This window comes from Loxodonta africana, chromosome 2 (assembly GCF_030014295.1).
Source record: "Loxodonta africana isolate mLoxAfr1 chromosome 2, mLoxAfr1.hap2, whole genome shotgun sequence".
In the NCBI taxonomy this organism is placed as follows: Eukaryota; Metazoa; Chordata; class Mammalia; order Proboscidea; family Elephantidae; genus Loxodonta; species Loxodonta africana.
In genome coordinates this window covers 139,018,412-139,035,087 of record NC_087343.1, presented here as the reverse complement: position 1 = coordinate 139,035,087, position 16,676 = coordinate 139,018,412, and the positions used below count along the sequence as shown (strand labels likewise).

Sequence of the window (16,676 nt, the reverse complement as noted above, 5' to 3'; positions counted from 1 at the left end):
ATTAAACGTCGTCAGTAACTGCTTAATTGAACTCTCCTATTTTCTGCGGATTTAATTGGACTGAATGCTGACTCTGCTTTTGGAATCCAAAGACTTCCAGGCTATTCTTGTACAGATGAAAGTGCATCTGTGCTTAGCATGATTTGGCTTTAAAAGACATAGATTTAACTGACTCTTCGTTCTTATTTGTAAGGAAGTGTAAATTTGCCATATTTTCATTATGGAAAAATTCTTCAGACTATTTTTTTGGAGTACAGAACTAGTTTTCCATTTTAGGCAGCTAATCTTTTCTTAGCTTTTATTTAGTTACAAAATAATGGTATAGTTTCAAATTTAGAGAAAAAGCGTAAGAATATTATGAAGAAATCCCATATATCCTTTACTCAGATTCACCAATTATTTACTTTTTGCCCCATTTGCTTTATCATTCTCCTCTGTGAACCATTTGAGAGTAAGTCACAGACATTCCCTGTCTTTATCCCTGAATTCTTCAGTGTATTTTTTCCTGAGAGCAAGGAATGCTTTTTTATAACCGCAGTATAATTATTAAAATCCGGGTATTCAGCTTTGATGCAATTTTACTCTCTTATCTGTACTCAAATTTTATCATTTGTTCCAACAATATCCATCATAGCTATTGTATTTCCCGCTCAAGGGTCCAATCCAACATTATACATTGTATTTATTTATCACATCTTTTTTTTTTCCTATTAATTTGGAAAAGTTTCTTAGCTTTTCTTCATGTTTCGTGACCTTTTGAGATTTTTGAAGAGTGTTGGTCAGTTATTTGGTGGTATGTTTCTCAATGTGGGTTTGACTGATATTTCCTCATGATTAGATTCAGATTATAAATTTTTGGCAGGAATACCACAGAAGTGATATTGTATCCTCACAGTGCCTCATATTTAGAGGCACATGATATTGGCTTGTCACTGTATTGATGATGTCACTTTTGTCCCTTTTCTGCCAGATTTCTCCATTTTAAAAGTTACTGTTTTCTCCATCATGAGTAATACTTTACGTAGTAATTTGTAAGTAATCTGTGGTGTCAAGAGCTGTGAGGGATCTGAAATCTTACCCTATTTGCAAGCTAGCAAGTTAGCCTGCTTCAGTATCGTGAATGCTGGAAGAAGATGCAAGACTCCTAGTGAAGAGACAAAGGACATTGTTACTTATTGTATAGGAAGCAACATGAGCTTTATGTTACCCCCAAGTTTTTTACCTGCAAGTTCCATGGAGGTGATGTGGAGCAGCCCAGTGGATGCTGCATTTATGGCGGTTTTGTGTCTCAATTGAGGGACCCCAAGGCTAGAAGCTCTAATCTTTTAGAGAATGTTCCATGTGCGCTAGAAAAAAAAGTATACTTTGCAGCAGTTGGGTGGAGAGTTCTGTATAAGTCAATGAGGTCAAGTTGGTTGATTGTTGTAATTAGGTCTTCCGTGTCTCTCTCGAGCTTCTTAGTGGTTGTCCTGTCCTTCTCTGAAAGTGGTGTGTTGAAGTCTCCTACTATAATTGTGGAGGTGTCTATCTCACTTTTCAGTTCTGTTAAAATTTGATTTATGTATCTTGCAGCCCTGTCATTGGGTGCATAAATATTTAATATGGTTATATCTTCCTGGTCAATTGTCCCTTTTATCATTATGTAGTGTCCTTCCTTATCCTTTGTGGTGGATTTAAGTTTAAAGTCTATTTTGTCAGAAATTAATATTGCTACTTCTCTTCTTTTTTGCTTATTGTTTGCTTGATATATTTTTTTCCATCCTTTGAGTTTTAGTTTGTGTCTCTAAGTCTAAGGTGTGTCTCTTGTAGGCAGCATATAGACGGATTGTGTTTCTTTATCCAGTCCGTGACTCTCTGTCTCTTTATTGGTGCATTTAGTCCATTTACATTCAGCGCAATTATAGATAAGTGTTTAGTGTTGTCATTTTGATGCCTTTTTATGTGTGTTGTTGACAATTTCATTTTTCCACTTACTTTTTTGTGCTGAGACGGTTTTCTTTGTAAATTGTGTGATCCTCATTTTCATAGTATTTGACTTTATGTTTGCTGAGTCGTTACGTTTTTCTTGGTTTTTATTTTGAGTTATGGAGTTGTTACACCTCTTTATAGTTACCTTAATATTTACCCCTATTTTTCTAAGTAAAAACCTAACTTGTATTCTATGTCGCCTTGTATCCCTCTCCATATGGCAGTTCTATGCCACCTGTATTTAGTCCCTCTTTTTGATTATTGTGATCTTTTACATATTGACTTCAATGATTCCCTGTTCCGAGCATTTTTTTTCTTTTAAATTAATCTTAATTTGTTTTTGTGATTTTCCTATTTGAGTTGATATCAGGATGCTCTGTTCTGTGACCTTGTGTTGTGCTGGTATCTGATATTATTGGTTTTCTGACCAAACAATATCCTTTAGTATTTCTTGTAGCTTTGGTTTGGTTTTTGCAAATTCTCTAAACTTGTGTTTATCTGTAAATATCTTAATTTCGCCTTCATATTTCAGAGAGAGTTTTGCTGGATATATGATCCTTGGCTGGCAGTTTTTCTCCTTCAGTGCTCTGTGTATGTCATCCCATTGCCTTCTTGCCTGCATGGTTTCTGCTGAGTAGTCTGAACTTATTGATTCTCCCTTGTAGGAGACCTTTCTTTTATCCCTGGCTGCTTTTAAAATTTTCTCTTTATCTTTGGTTTTGGCAAGTTTGATGATAATATGTCGTGGTGTTTTTCTTTTTGGATCAATCTTAAATGGGGTTCGATGAGCATCTCGGATAGATATCCTTTCGTCTTTCATGATGTCAGGGAAGTTTTCTGTCAGCAGATCTTCAACTATTCTCTCTGTGTTTTCTGTCCCTCCTCCCTGTTCTGGGACTCCAATCACACACAAGTTATCCTTCCTGATAGAGTCCCACATGATTCTTAGGGTTTCTTCATTTTTTTAATTCTTTTATCTGATTTTTTTTCAGCTATATTGGTGTTAATTCCCTGGTCCTCCAGATTTCCCAGTCTGCATTCTAATTGCTCGAGTCTGCTCCTCTGTCTTCCTATTGTGTTGTCTAATTCTATAATTTTATTGTTAATCTTTTGGATTTCTGCATGCTGTCTCTCTATGGGTTCTTGCAACTTATTAATTTTTCCACTATGTTCTTGATTAATCTTTTTGAGTTCTTCAACTGTTTTATCAGTGTGTTCCTTGGCTTTTTCTGCAGTTTGCCTTATTTCATTTCTGAGGTCATCCCTGATGTCTTGAAGCATTCTGCAAATTAGTTTTTTATATTCTGTATCTGATAATTCCAGGATTGTATCTTCATTTCGGAAAGATTTTGATTCTTTTGTTTGGGGGGTTGTAGAAGCTGTCATGGTCTGCTTCTTTATGTGGTTTGATATCGTCTGCTGTCTGCGAGCCATCACTAAGATATTGTAGTGATTTATTTTATATTTGCTCACTGAGTCTTATCTTGTTTTGTTTTCTTTCAATATACGTGGATGGGCTCCTAGATTGTGCTGTCTTGATTGTTGTAGCCCTTGACTTACTTATGACCTATTACCAGCTGGTTTGGGCTGTTGCCAGATATATATGCCTGAGTCTATTCACTATTCTTGAGTAGAATCTGATTTTGGGTCATCAAGTGTGTGCTGCACCCTAACACCTATCCACCTTGAGAAGTAGTGGTGATAGTTGTGTGCACCAGATTCTCCTAGCAGCTGGGGTTCACACTCCAGGGGAGGCAGGATGCTGACAGGCTTCCCCCAAATGTCAGTGAGGTAGATGTGTCTCTATTCCTAAAGCATCTTGGTGGGAGGGCTCTGCAGCTGTACCTTAGGCCCCCAATGCAAGTACCTCTACAGATTGGTAGGTGTCACCCTCCTTAGACCCCTAAGGCAGGAGGCTAGGTGGTCTGGGGGGAGCTTCAGCCCTCAGTTCCCTGTTGTGGGTCAGTGATGGCTCTGTTGACTATGCAGAGATATCAGACCTGGGAAACTTGTTTTTCCAGTAAATCTGCTAAAAAAAAAAATGCAATCAGATCCCTATCAGAAATGCCTTTGCATTATAATAGCCACCTTGTTCCCTGTAGGGATGAAAGCCTGAGATATGGATCACATATGTTTGGCTGGAGCTGGTTCTGTGTTTTCAGTCCAATTAGGGAAGGATTTTTGGTCGCTGGGTTTTTTGTGGTTGCTTCTCTCAGGCTGGAAGAATGGGTTAGGAAAAGACCAAAAAAAAAAAGAGGAAGAAGAAAAAGAAAAAAAAAAAAAGCCGCGGAGCCATTCTCCCTCTGGCTCAGGAAATTCCAATGTTAATGAAGCTGTCTGGGAAGGGGAGGGGAGGGTTCAGAAAAACAGGAGAGAGTAGCACCCGGAATACAGATAAAGTTGCTTATCTTGCTTGGGATGACTATTTTATCTGAGATTCCCGAGGGGCATATTGCCTGTGTGTGCTGGCTGGGTAGAGATTGTCCCCGAGGGTCTGGCCTGCAGAAGCCGCGGTCATTTCCTCCGCTGCCAGTCCAAAGCCCAGCGTCAGGGTTCCCCTGCTGGGATGCTGCACTCCCGGCTCCAAAACCAGTCACTGCCTCCCGGGGATTTCTCCTCCCACCAGCTGCGTCGCCGCGCCACCCGCACGGACCAGCTGGGCCCCCTCCCTGGATCAGTTCAGGGGGTAGGGCTGCGCCCCGTGTTTGTGCCGTGACAGGATGCCGTGCTCAGCTCCCCTGTGCCCAGTCCAAAGCCCCATGCCAAGGCTCCCCGGCTGGGATGCTTCACTCCTGGTTACAAAACCAGTCTCTGCCTCCCGGGGACTTCTCCTCTCACCAGCCACGTGGCCGCACCGCCCGCGTGGACTGGCTGGGCCCCCTCCCGGGTTCAGTTCAGGGGGGTAGGGCTGCGCCCCATGTTTGCGCCATCACAGGATGTTGAGTTCAGCTCCCCTTGCCCAGTCCTAAGCCCGGAGCCAAGGTTACCTGACTGGGACGCTGACTCCAGGGTCCGAAAACAGTTGCTGCTTCCCCGTAGTTGTTCGTTCTCCGTCTGTTACTCAGGTCAACTCTTTAAATCTGTGTTTGTTGTTCAGGGTTCGTAGATTGTCATGTATGTGATCTATTCACTTATTTTTCCAAGTCTTTGTTGCGAGAGGGATCCAAGGTAGCGTCTACCTAGTCAGCCATCTTGGCCCCCTTCCTCCTAATCTTTTATAATGGTTTCAAGCCAATTTGTCCAACCTTTGTCCCTGATGGAGACACAATTATTATTTTACTGGAGGGTAAGCAAACATGCTTTTTGTTCCAAGGGAGACACTGTCTAAATCTTTCAAGGCTTTTATTGTACAAACATCCTTCAAAAGATAGTCCAGAATAAAACCTGTGAATGCTGCTGCTGCACACAAGATGTGCAGAAACAGGAGAGACCGTGGAAAGTGTCTCTAAAGATTAGAGAGATTCATTGAGACTTTGTCCGTATTCTAGTCCTTTAATCCACTAATTTTAGTATCCTATTGATAATTCTTGTTTGAACCAGTTATTACTCTGACAGTGGCAAAATGGTGATTTTCTAATTCCATTATGCCCTTGCATTTATCAGTTGGTGTTTGTAGTTCGAATCCACCAGCCACTTCTTGGGAACCCTATGGGGCAGTTCTACTCTGTCCTGTAAGGTTGCTATGAGTCGGAATTGATTCGACCACCATGGGTTTGGTTGTTCCTTTTTTTTTTTTTGGTTCTGCTCTAAGGAAGCATTTATCAGTTGGTGTTTATAGTTTGAATCCACCAGGCACTCCTTGGAAACCCTTTGGGGCAGTTCTGCTCTGTCCTGTAGGGTTGCTGTGAGTCAGAATTGACTCGACTGCCATGGATTTGTTTTTTTTTTTTTTTTTTGGTTCTGCTATAAGGAAACTTGTTCCCCTATCCATTCATTCATTCCTATCAGTATGAATTTATGTATTACAATGAATCCTATGAGAGCCGAATCTTGATAGGACTGCCTTGTTTTTCCAGGTCTTGCAAGCTTTCCAGTAAGGGTGCAGGCTTACCAATTTTCTATCATTTGCTTTAGTGGAAAATATTTGAATTTTCCTTCACTGACAGGTTTCCGAATTACACAGGTTCTGGCATTCACAGGTTTTACTGTATTATTTTACTCAATGGGTTATAATCTAATACTACCATAATTTATTTTGATTCTCAGATTGTCACATATTAGGCCACTGGTCACTCCTTCAGATTGTCTCCTGTGCCCTTTTAATGTGTCGCCATCCTTAGAGCTCTTTCTTACTTTCTGGCACAACACAATCTTCCAGGCTCATTTTGTGCTTTCTCTGCGTCCACTGTGGAATGAGCTATTTCTTAAAAAGTCCTTGGTTTCTTTAAGTAGAGAATCATATTTAGAAACCAAGACCTGCCTGGACACTAGTATGCTTATTGTTATTGGATGAGTTCACTTTGAGAATCTTTCAATGGATGCTGTTAGGAAATACGTGTATATATATATATACGTATGCAGATAGTCTCTGTTGTGGATTGAATCGTGTCTTCTAAAAATGTGTGTCAATTTGGCTAGGCTGTGATTCCCAGTATTGTGTGGTTGTCTACCATTTTGTGATCTGATGTGATTATCTTATGTGTTGTAAATCCTAACTTCTATGATGTTAATGAGGCAGGGTTAGAGGCAGTTGTATTAATGAGGCAGGATTCAATCTACAGGATTAGGTTATATTTTGAGTCAGCCTCTGTTGAGATAAAAGACAGAATTGAGCAGAGAAGAGAAGGGACATCATACCACCAAGAAAGAAGCACTGGGAGTGGAGTGTATCCTTTGGACCCACAGTCCCTGTGCTGAGAAGCTCCTAGACCAGGGGAATATTGATGACAAGAACCGCCCCCTCCCCCTCCAAACTGATAGAGAGAGGAAGCATTCTCTGGCAGCAGGTGCCCTGAATTCAGACTTCTAGCCTCCTAAACTGTGCAAGAATAAATTTCTGTTTGTTAAGCCATTGACTCGTGGTATTTCTGTTATAGCAGCACTAGAAAACTGAGAGTGTCCCTGACTTAAAATGGGGTTCCATTCCAATGACCCTGTTGTAAGTTGGTTCTGATGTAAGCTGAACACCTCTTTTTTTCTTTCCAGTTTTCATTAGTATTGCCTTTTATCAGTATCTTTATGAATCCAATCTTTGTTTGTCTTTGGGGGTTGGAAACATTACATATAAACATCTGTGAGTGAACATCTGAGAATGATAACAGCAGATTACGTGCTTCAAGATTGCGTGTAGTACATATTACTAGTGGTAAGATATACAAAAAAAAAATATAACTGTCGTATGTGCAGTTTGTTTTAACCTGAATATATATGTATGTTGGGGACTGCCTGTATACATATATTTATATACAAATAAATATACTTACATGCCCGTAGGTGTGTATGTGGATAGGTATAGGCTTATATTGAAAACTATAAAATCATTTTGCTTTCTCCAATTCTAATCTAATACCACTGACTTCACTCTAGGCTTCCTCCTTACCATATTTGTAACTCCCTTTTCCAACAGTGAGAAACCTTCCTTCCATTATTCCTCAGTTTATTTATTACTTAGTCCTAGGTGACACAAGAATAGTCATAGAATTAATTGCTAACTCATGCCACTGTGAAAAGCAAAGCTACTAGCTAGAGCTCAGTGTCCGTTTATATTTCTTTCTGGCTTTAGACTGAGGGTAGATAGTTAAAATGCTGTGCTTAAAAGCGACTTTGTCCTTCTTTCCCCATTCATTTCAGTGTCATTATGTACTCATTTGAAATAAGTTATAGTTCATCCGTTTCTGTTGATATGTCATTTTAGATCTCCTCCATTCTCGTTGAGTTTATTTATGTATTTTCTGAGTATGTAAAACATTAACATGATCCTAGAAGCCTGTGCTTAGAGAAATGTCACCTCCCTTCTCTTCCACTCTTCATTATTTCCACCTACTCCTTTCCCACCCATCTTCTGTATGTAAACCAATTTATTTCTGATTTTTTAATTTTAATTTTTTTTGGTAAAAATAAGCATATATGTATATTTTCTTATTTCCCTTCTTTTTTACCCAAAAGGTATCATATCAGATATACTTTTTTGTTCTTTGCTTTTTCAGTTAACAATACCCACTGCTGATAAGTCGATTCCTATTCATAGTGACCCTATACGACAGAGTAGAACTGCCCCATAGGGTTTCGAAGATCATAAATCTTTACGGAAGCAGACTGCCATATCTTTCTCCTGTGGAACTACTGGTGGGTTTGAACCGCTGACCTTTTGGTTAGCAGCCAAGTGTTTAACCACTGTGCCACCAGGGCTTCTTCAGTTAACAGTATATCCTGGAAGTCACTTGAGATCAGTTTATAGAAATCACCCTCATTTTTTGTGACTGCAAAATACTCTATTGTGTGGATGGACCATAGTTTATTTGACCACTGTTTTATGTATATATGAGTGTTTAGATTGTTTCCAATACTTTGCATTACAAAAATACTGACATACATATGTATATATCTATGTAATTAATAACTTTGTGGATATGTATTTTTCCATTGTTGGAGGTGTATCTTCAGGGTAAATTCCAAGAGGTGGGGTTGCTGGGTCAAAAGGTATATGCATATGTATTTTTATTAAATATTGCCCAATTCCCTCTGTAAGAGTTGTGTCAAGTTTCTATTCCTAATGACTGTGTATGAGAGTTCCTGTTTCCTCTCATACTAGTTTTGTGTCAGTTTTTTTAGTTTTTGTTCATCTGGTAGGTGAGAAACAGTACGTCATTGTAGTTCATTTTATGTTTTCCTTATTTTGAGTGCTTTTGAGCATCTTTTAATATTTTGAAGACCATTTTTATACTTTCTTTTGTAAACTGTTTTCTTATGTCTTTTGTCATATTTTCTATTGTATTTTTGATTTTTTTCCCTCAGTTGTTAAGACTGGTCAAGAACTTGGCTACTAACCAAAAGGTCGGCAGTCCAGTTCCACCATGAGCTCCTTGGAAACCCTATGAGGCAGTTCTACCGTCTCCTATAGGGGTTGCTATGAGTTGGAATTGACTTGACAGCAACGTTTTTTTTTTTTTTAAGGAACCCTCAGCCCTTTATCAGAAACCCTGGTGGCATAGTTTTTAAGAGCTTCCTCTGCTAACCAAAAGGTCAGCATTTCAAATCTACCAGCTGCTCCTTGGAAACCCTGTTGGACAGTTCTACTCTGTCCTTTAGGGTCTCTATGAGTCAGAATCGACTTGATGACAATGGGTTTGGTTTGGTTTTGGTTTTAGCCCTTTATTGTGATGCATGTTGCAGATATTTGCCCCTAGTTTATCATTTGTCTTTTGACTTTGCAGATAGTGTTTTTTGCTATGCAGGAGTTTTCAAAATTTTCCTGTCTATTTTATGACTCTTTGATTGGATCTAGATTTCAAATCACAGGTAGAAAGTCTTTCCCTGTACTCAGCTTATAGAAAAATTCACACATATTTTCTTTGAATTCTTGGATAATTTCATTTTTTTGTGTGTTTAGACCTCTTCTTTGAAGGCTATTCTTGGGTATTGCGTGAAGTACAGATCTAATTTTTTTTCCCCAAAATCCTTCCAGTTGTCCCAGCACCACTTAATAAAAAGTCCAACTTTGCCGCAGTGATATGCTAAATTTTTATATGTACTTACATCCATTTCTGGACCTTTTGTTCTTTTCCTTTGGTCTGCCTGTTCATGTGTCAGCACCAGTTAACCGTGCGGGCTTTACTGTATGTTTGATATTTGCCAGGATTAGTCACCCACTGTAGATTGTTTTTTTTCTTTTTAAGTATTTATTAGTGTTTATTTTTTCATACGAACTTTAAACTTACAGAGTACATCAACTTGATATTGATGTACTCCATAAGTTTTGGTATGTTTTTTTTTTCATTTGTCTTAAGGTATTTTCTAATTTCCTTAAGATTTTTTCTTTGATACACTGGCTGTTTAAGAATGTGTTGTTTCATGATACTGCAAAAAGTCAACTACAAAACAACAAATAACCCAATTAAAAAATGGGCAAAAGATATGAATAGACACTTCACTAAAGAAGACATTCAGGTAGCTAACAGATACAAGAGGAAATGTTCATGATCGTTAGCCATTAGAGAAGTGCAGATCAAAATTACGATGAGATTTCATCTCATTCCAACAAGACTGGCATTAATCCAAAAAACACAAAATAATAAATGTTGGAGAGGCTGTGGAGAGACTGGAACACTTCTACACTGCTGGTGGGAATGTCAAATGGTACACTCACTTTGGAAATCGATTTGGCACGTCCTTAAAAAGCTAGAAATAGAACTACCATACGATCCAGCAGTCCCACTCCTCGGAATATATCCTAGAGAAATAAGAGCCTTTACACGAACAGATACATGCACAGCCATGTTCATTGAAGCACTGTTTGCAATAGCAAAAAGATGGAAGCAACCAAGGTGCCCATCAATGGATGACTAGGTAAATAAATTATGGTATATTCACACAATGGAACACTACGCATTATAAAGAACAGTGAGGAATCTGTGAAACATTTCATAACATGGAGTAATCTGGAAGGCATTATGCTGAGTGAAATTAGTCAGTTGCAAAAGGACAAATATTGTATAAGACCACTCTTGTAAGAACTGGAGAAATAGTTTAAACTGAGGAGAAAAACATTCTTTTGTGGTTATGAGAGGGGGGAGATAGTAGATAAGAACTACTTTAGGTGAAGGGAAAGACAACACACAATACAGGGGAGGTCAGCACAGCTGGACTAAACCAAAAGCAAAGAAGTTTCCTGAATAAACTGAATGCTTCGAAGGCCAGTGTAGCAGGGGCAGGGGTTTGGGGATTGTGGTTTCAGGGGACATCTAAGTCAATTGGCATAATAAAATCTATTAGGAAAACTTTCTGCATCCCGCTTTGAAGAGTGGCGTCTGGGGTCTTAAACGCTAGCAAGGAGCCATCTAAGATGCATCAATTGGCCTCAGCCCCTCTGGATCAAAGGAGAATGAAGAACACTGAGGACACAAGGTAATTATGAGGCCAAGAGACAGAAAGGGCAACGTTGAACCAGAGACTGCATCATCCTGAGACCAGAAGAACTAGATGGTGCCTGGCTACAATGGATGACCGCCCTGACAGGGAACACAACAGAACCCCTGAGGGAGCAGGAGAGCAGTGGGGTGCAGACCCCACATTCTCGTAAAAAGACCAGACTTAATGGTCTGACTGACAGTAGAAGGACCCCAGTAGTCATGGCCCCCAGACCTTCTGTTGGCCTGGGACAGGAACCATTCCTGAAGCCAACTCTTCAGACATGGATTGGACTGGACAGTGGGTTGGAGAGGGTTGCTGGTGAGGAGTGAGCTTCTTGGATCAGGTGGACTCTTGAGACTATGTTGGCTTCTCCTGCCTGGAGGGGAGATGAGAGGGTAGAGGGGCTTAGAAACTGGCAAAACGGTCATGAAAGGAGAGCCTGGAAGGAGGGAGCAGGCTGACTCATTAGGGGGAGACTAAGTGGGAGTATGTAGCAAGGTGCATATAAGTTTTTGTGTGAGAGACTGACTTGATTTGTAAACTTTGACTTAAAGCACAATAAAAATTAAAAAAAAAATGTTTAATTTCCATATTTGTGAATTTTGCATTTTCCTCTGTTATTGAACTTTAGCTCTGTGTATAGCTGTAAAGGGGCCCTGGTGGCACAGTGGTTAAAGTGCTCGGCTGTCAGCAGAAGGTCAGCAGTTCAAACCCACCAACCATTCCATGGGAGAAAGATGTGGCCGTCTGCTTGCATAAAGATTACAGCCTTGGAAACCCTATGGGGCGGTTCTCTTCTGTCCTATGAGTTGGGATTGACTTGATGGCAGTGGGCTTGATTTTGGTTTTATATGGCTGTAAGGTTGAATAGGTTTATAGTGTTGTTCATGCCCTCTATTTCCTTATTGGTCTTTGTTCATCCATTATTTAAAATGAGGTATTGAAGACTCTGTTTTTATAGAACTGTCTGTTTCTCCCTTTAATTCTGTTAATGTTTGGTTCATATATTTTGTTCAGTGTTTGTTTGTAATTGTTATATCATCTGGTGGATTGAACCATTTATGTCTGTCTGTCTTAGTTATTTAGTGCTGCTGTAACAGAAATACCATAATTGAGTGGCTTTAACAAACAAATTTATTTTCTCACAGTTTAGGAGGCTAGAAGTCCGAATTCAGGGTGCTGGCTCCAGGGGAAAGCTTTCTTTCTCTTTTGGCTCTGGAGGAAGGTCCTTATCTCTTCTGAGCTTCTGCCCCTGGGCAATCTTCATGTGGCCTTGGCATCATTCTTTTCCAGTCTCCGCTTGCATTTAATTTCTTTTATATGTCAAAAGACATTGATTCCAGGTACGCCGTACAGTAACCCTGCGTCATTAACAAAGATAACTCATTCCCAAATGGGATTCTAACCACAGGCATAGAGGTTAGGATTTACAACACATATTTTTGGGGGTTACAGTTCAGTCCATAACACTATCTTATTCCAATGATTGCAGTGGGACTGAGAATTGGGGGATGGTAGCTGGTTCACGCAGCTGCTCTCTTACAAAAGATCAGCAGCCTCTTTCATTAGCCGCCCCCCTGGTTGATGTAAGCGTCTGATCAGGTTTCAGAGTTCCAAAATAAATGATTATGATAGTTTTTTCCAGTTTAATGGTTGTTGGTGGAGGAGCTGACCTCTAAAGCCTCTTACTCTTGCAGTTTGTGTTACATCACTCCCTAATGGTACAATTTGAAAAATTCAAATTAAGAAGTAACTTACTCATATACACAAGATCCCCTACATGTAATACACAAGTAAGGTAATATGTAGCTACTTTTCTTAGGCTGTTGTTCTTAGTGACTTTTCTTATATCTAGGCAGAAATGAAACAAAACAAGAAACTTTCAGCTTTCCTTCTGAGATGTGTCAGCCCTTCAAAATATTTTGAAAATAAAACGTCATTTTTTTCTTATTAATTGGAAAGCATTTATTTTGCATTATGATTAAATTCAGTTGAACATCCAGTCAGTCGACCTTTGTCATTTCTCATATGTATCTTTTTCTGTGCAGACTCTGCCATCTATAGGAAACATTGCCATCATTGAAAAAAACAAAATTATTCATGTGATATGATTTCTTTAGAAAGGATGTTTCTTTTCATTTATAGGAATGATACCTGTGGAATAAAAATACTAGTACTAATCTTAAAAACGTGGTTGTCATATACAGTTGCTAAAATCTTCTTAAAGAAGAATAATAGCTAAAATGTATTGAGGTTTTAATAGTTACCAAGGATAATAGCTTATACGATTTACCCCATTTAATTTTTCCAACTACTTTGTGAAATTGATTCCTATTAATCTCTCAGTTTTTTAAATGAGGAAATTGAGCCTTAGAGTGGTTAAGAAACTTGTCTATTAATGGCAGAACTGGATTTGAGCCCAGATCTGTCTGGTGCCAAAGCCATGTGTTTTGACAGTTCCCCTTTCAATCCCTGTAATGTATCTTTTTTTATTTGTATAAACATAATGATATATATTTGTCTAGTGTTTTGTTGTTTGTAAAGTACTTTTTAAAAATTACCATTTTAAAACATCTTATACAGAGTTGTATATAGAATCTTGTAAGTTACCAGTGTCCAATAATTACATGCTGATTGGATTTAGTTGTATTTAGAAAACATGTAAAGTGAAAAATATTGAATAATTGAAAAAAATGAGTACAGTGGCCTTCCCTTATCCATGGGGGATATGTTCCAAGACCTTCTGTGGATGCCTGAAACCACAGATAGTACCAGACCCTATCTATACTATGATTTGTCCTGTACATACATATCTATCATAAAGTTTGATTTATAGATTGGGCACAGTAAGAGATTAACAACAATAACTAATAATAAAATACAACAATTATAACAACATACTGTATTACGTGAATGACAGAGCAAGATGTCGTGAAATTTCATTATGCTATGTGCTCATTTAACATTTTTTGAGTTGTGGGTAACTGAAACCATGGATGGCGGTGGCTACTGTAATTTAAAAGAACTATTACCCGGTAATCTAATTCTGAAAAATCAGCCCATTGAAAATCCCGTGGCACACAGATCTATTCCGACACACATGGGATCACCATGAGTTGGAATCGATTCAATGGCAACTGGCTTTGGTGGGCACTTGGTGGTTTAGTTGTAGAATTCTTGCCTTCTATGAAGTAGAACCAGGTTCAATTCTTGATCAGTAGTGCACTTCATGTATAGCCACTACCTGTCTGTCACTGGAGGCTGTGTGTGCTATGATGTGGAACAGATTTCAACAGAGCTTCTAGACTAAGACAGATTAGAAAGGTCTGGTGGTCTACTTTAGAAAATCAGCTAATGAAAACCCTATGGATTACAAGGGTCTGATCCATAACCTGTTATAGGGATGGTACAGGACTGGGCTGCATTTTATTCCATTGCTCATGGGATCGCCATGACTTAGGGGCCAACTCGACGGCAGTTAACAGTAATAATCACTGTCTTAGTCGTCTAGTGCTGCTATAACAGAAATACCACAAGTGGATGGCTTTAACAATGAGAAATTTATTCTTTCACGGTCTAGTAGGCTAGAAGTCCAAATTCAGGGCATCAGCTCCAAGGGGAGGCTTTCTGTGTCGGCTCTAGAGGAAAGTCTTTGTCATCAAACTTGCCCTGATCTAGGGGCTTCTCTGTGCAGGAACCTCGGATCCTAAGGACACATTTTGCTCCCAGTGTTGCCTTCTTGGTGGTATGAGGTCCCCATGTCTCTCTGCTTACTTCTCTCTTTTATATCTCAAAAGAGATTGTCTTAATACACAATCTGATCTTGTAGATCTAATCCATCTCATTAACATAGTAGTGATAGGATTTACAACACATAGGAAAGTCACATCAGGTGACAAAATAGTAGACAGTCACATAATACTGGAAATCATGGCATAGCCAAATTGATATGCATATTTTTTGGGGACACAGTTCAATCCATGACAGTCACACAGGTGACGGGAAAGGGAATGGGCTTATTAAAATTGTACAAAGCATAGTAAAAAGGAAATGAAGTGTTCCTGTAAATTATATAAGATGTTATTTTCTATAAATAAAATATGTCAAAGGAGAGTAATCAATAATAAAAAATCAGTAATTAAAAAGATCAGATGTACCAACTTGGCTAGTCTTTACAAACATCATAGTAGTCTTGGAAAGCTTAACACAGTAATTTATGAGAAAGGTAAGAAGTCTTGAGGCAGACCCAGAAGGTTCAAGTTGCTATATAGATATATTAAATGACTTATTACTGGCTAGTTGGAGAATTTTTGAATTGTACTCCTTCAATACAGAAAAATACTCTCTACCTCTTTTGACAGTTCTGAGTGAGTTAAATGCTGGGAAGTATAGTGACTTTTATTTTTATTCACGTCTTTCTGCTAATTTTATCTGAGTAACCTAACCACCAAACCAATTGCTGTCAAGTTGGTTTTGATTCATGGTGACCCCATGTGTGTCAGAGTAGAACTGTGCTCCATAGGGTTTTTAATGGCTGAGTTTTTAAAAGTAGATCCCTAAGCCTCTCTTTCAAGGTGCTTCCGGGTGGACATGAACTGCCAGCCTTTCAGTTAGCAGCCAAGCAGTTAATTGTGTGTACCACCCAGGGACTTCTAGGTTACCTAGCAATGTGAAAATATGGACTGAGCACATTTAATCTTAATAGTAAGTTATTAGTCTTTTTTCCACCCCCCTGCCCCCAGAATGAGCTGATACACAGGATTTAGTCCACCAAGAATGAAAGTTTGTGTGAGAGGTCTTTGATGTTTATACATCAAATATTATGTTACAGGCTTCAACTTAACACATTCCACCAAGAAAGTTGGCATTAATTTTGCTTAATTAGAGAAGGCCATAAACACTTACCTTAAAAAACATTTACCTTATCCTCATTGTGTTTTAATGAGAGTAGATCGATGGATTCCTTTTTATGAAATTTTCCTTAGACAGTGGTAACAGTGTTATACCCAGATGTAGTTCTTGTCTCCTCTTCCTATTACTTGATAGTGTTTTTTTTTCTTCCCCCTCTCATTTCAGAGGCAAGTGTTCAAAAACCATTTTAAAAATTTTTAAAAAAAATTACCTTCTTTAAATCAGAATCTAAATTAGGTACGTTATGATGAAGTTCTTATACAATAACTAGCCATATTTCTTGTTTTCCTCTTAAAAAATTCTAAAAACACTGAATACTAGTTACCTCTGTGGTTCTGTCCCCACAGGCAGCTTTGTACCGCCTCAGTGGAGACTGGAATCCCTTGCACATTGATCCTGATTTTGCTAACCTAGCAGGTGAGTTGCTAATAATGTGTACCTATGAAAAAGTATCAGCAGCTTAATCGTAATAGTTTAAATACTACGTTTAAAGACATTGGCATTTGAGTAACATTTTAAAAATAGCCCTTCATTACATTTATGTGAAGGATATTGAAAGGTAGGAGGTGTTAGAAAAATGGTACACTTGAAATTCAGATTTTAGTTGGAGTAGGGGGAGCCTCTGCTAGTGATAAATTCTAAGATAGGACCTGGGTGGTGGGTGTTTGAGTTATTGTGGAAGACAAGGTCATTAGAGGAGAGATTAGGCACTGAAAGAAAAGGGAAGG

At 38.8% G+C, this 16,676-nt stretch overlaps 1 protein-coding gene across 2 annotated transcripts in view; it reads left to right on the top strand.

Annotated features, from left to right (window-relative positions):
• Window positions 1-16,676, top strand: part of HSD17B4 (hydroxysteroid 17-beta dehydrogenase 4) — a 96,056-nt gene that overhangs the window by 51,028 nt on the left and 28,352 nt on the right. For both annotated transcript variants that reach the window (XM_064275987.1, XM_064275995.1), the window contains exon 18: window positions 16,296-16,365. In XM_064275987.1, coding sequence (XP_064132057.1) covers window positions 16,296-16,365 — 70 coding nt within the window. The remainder of the gene's footprint in view (window positions 1-16,295; window positions 16,366-16,676) is intronic.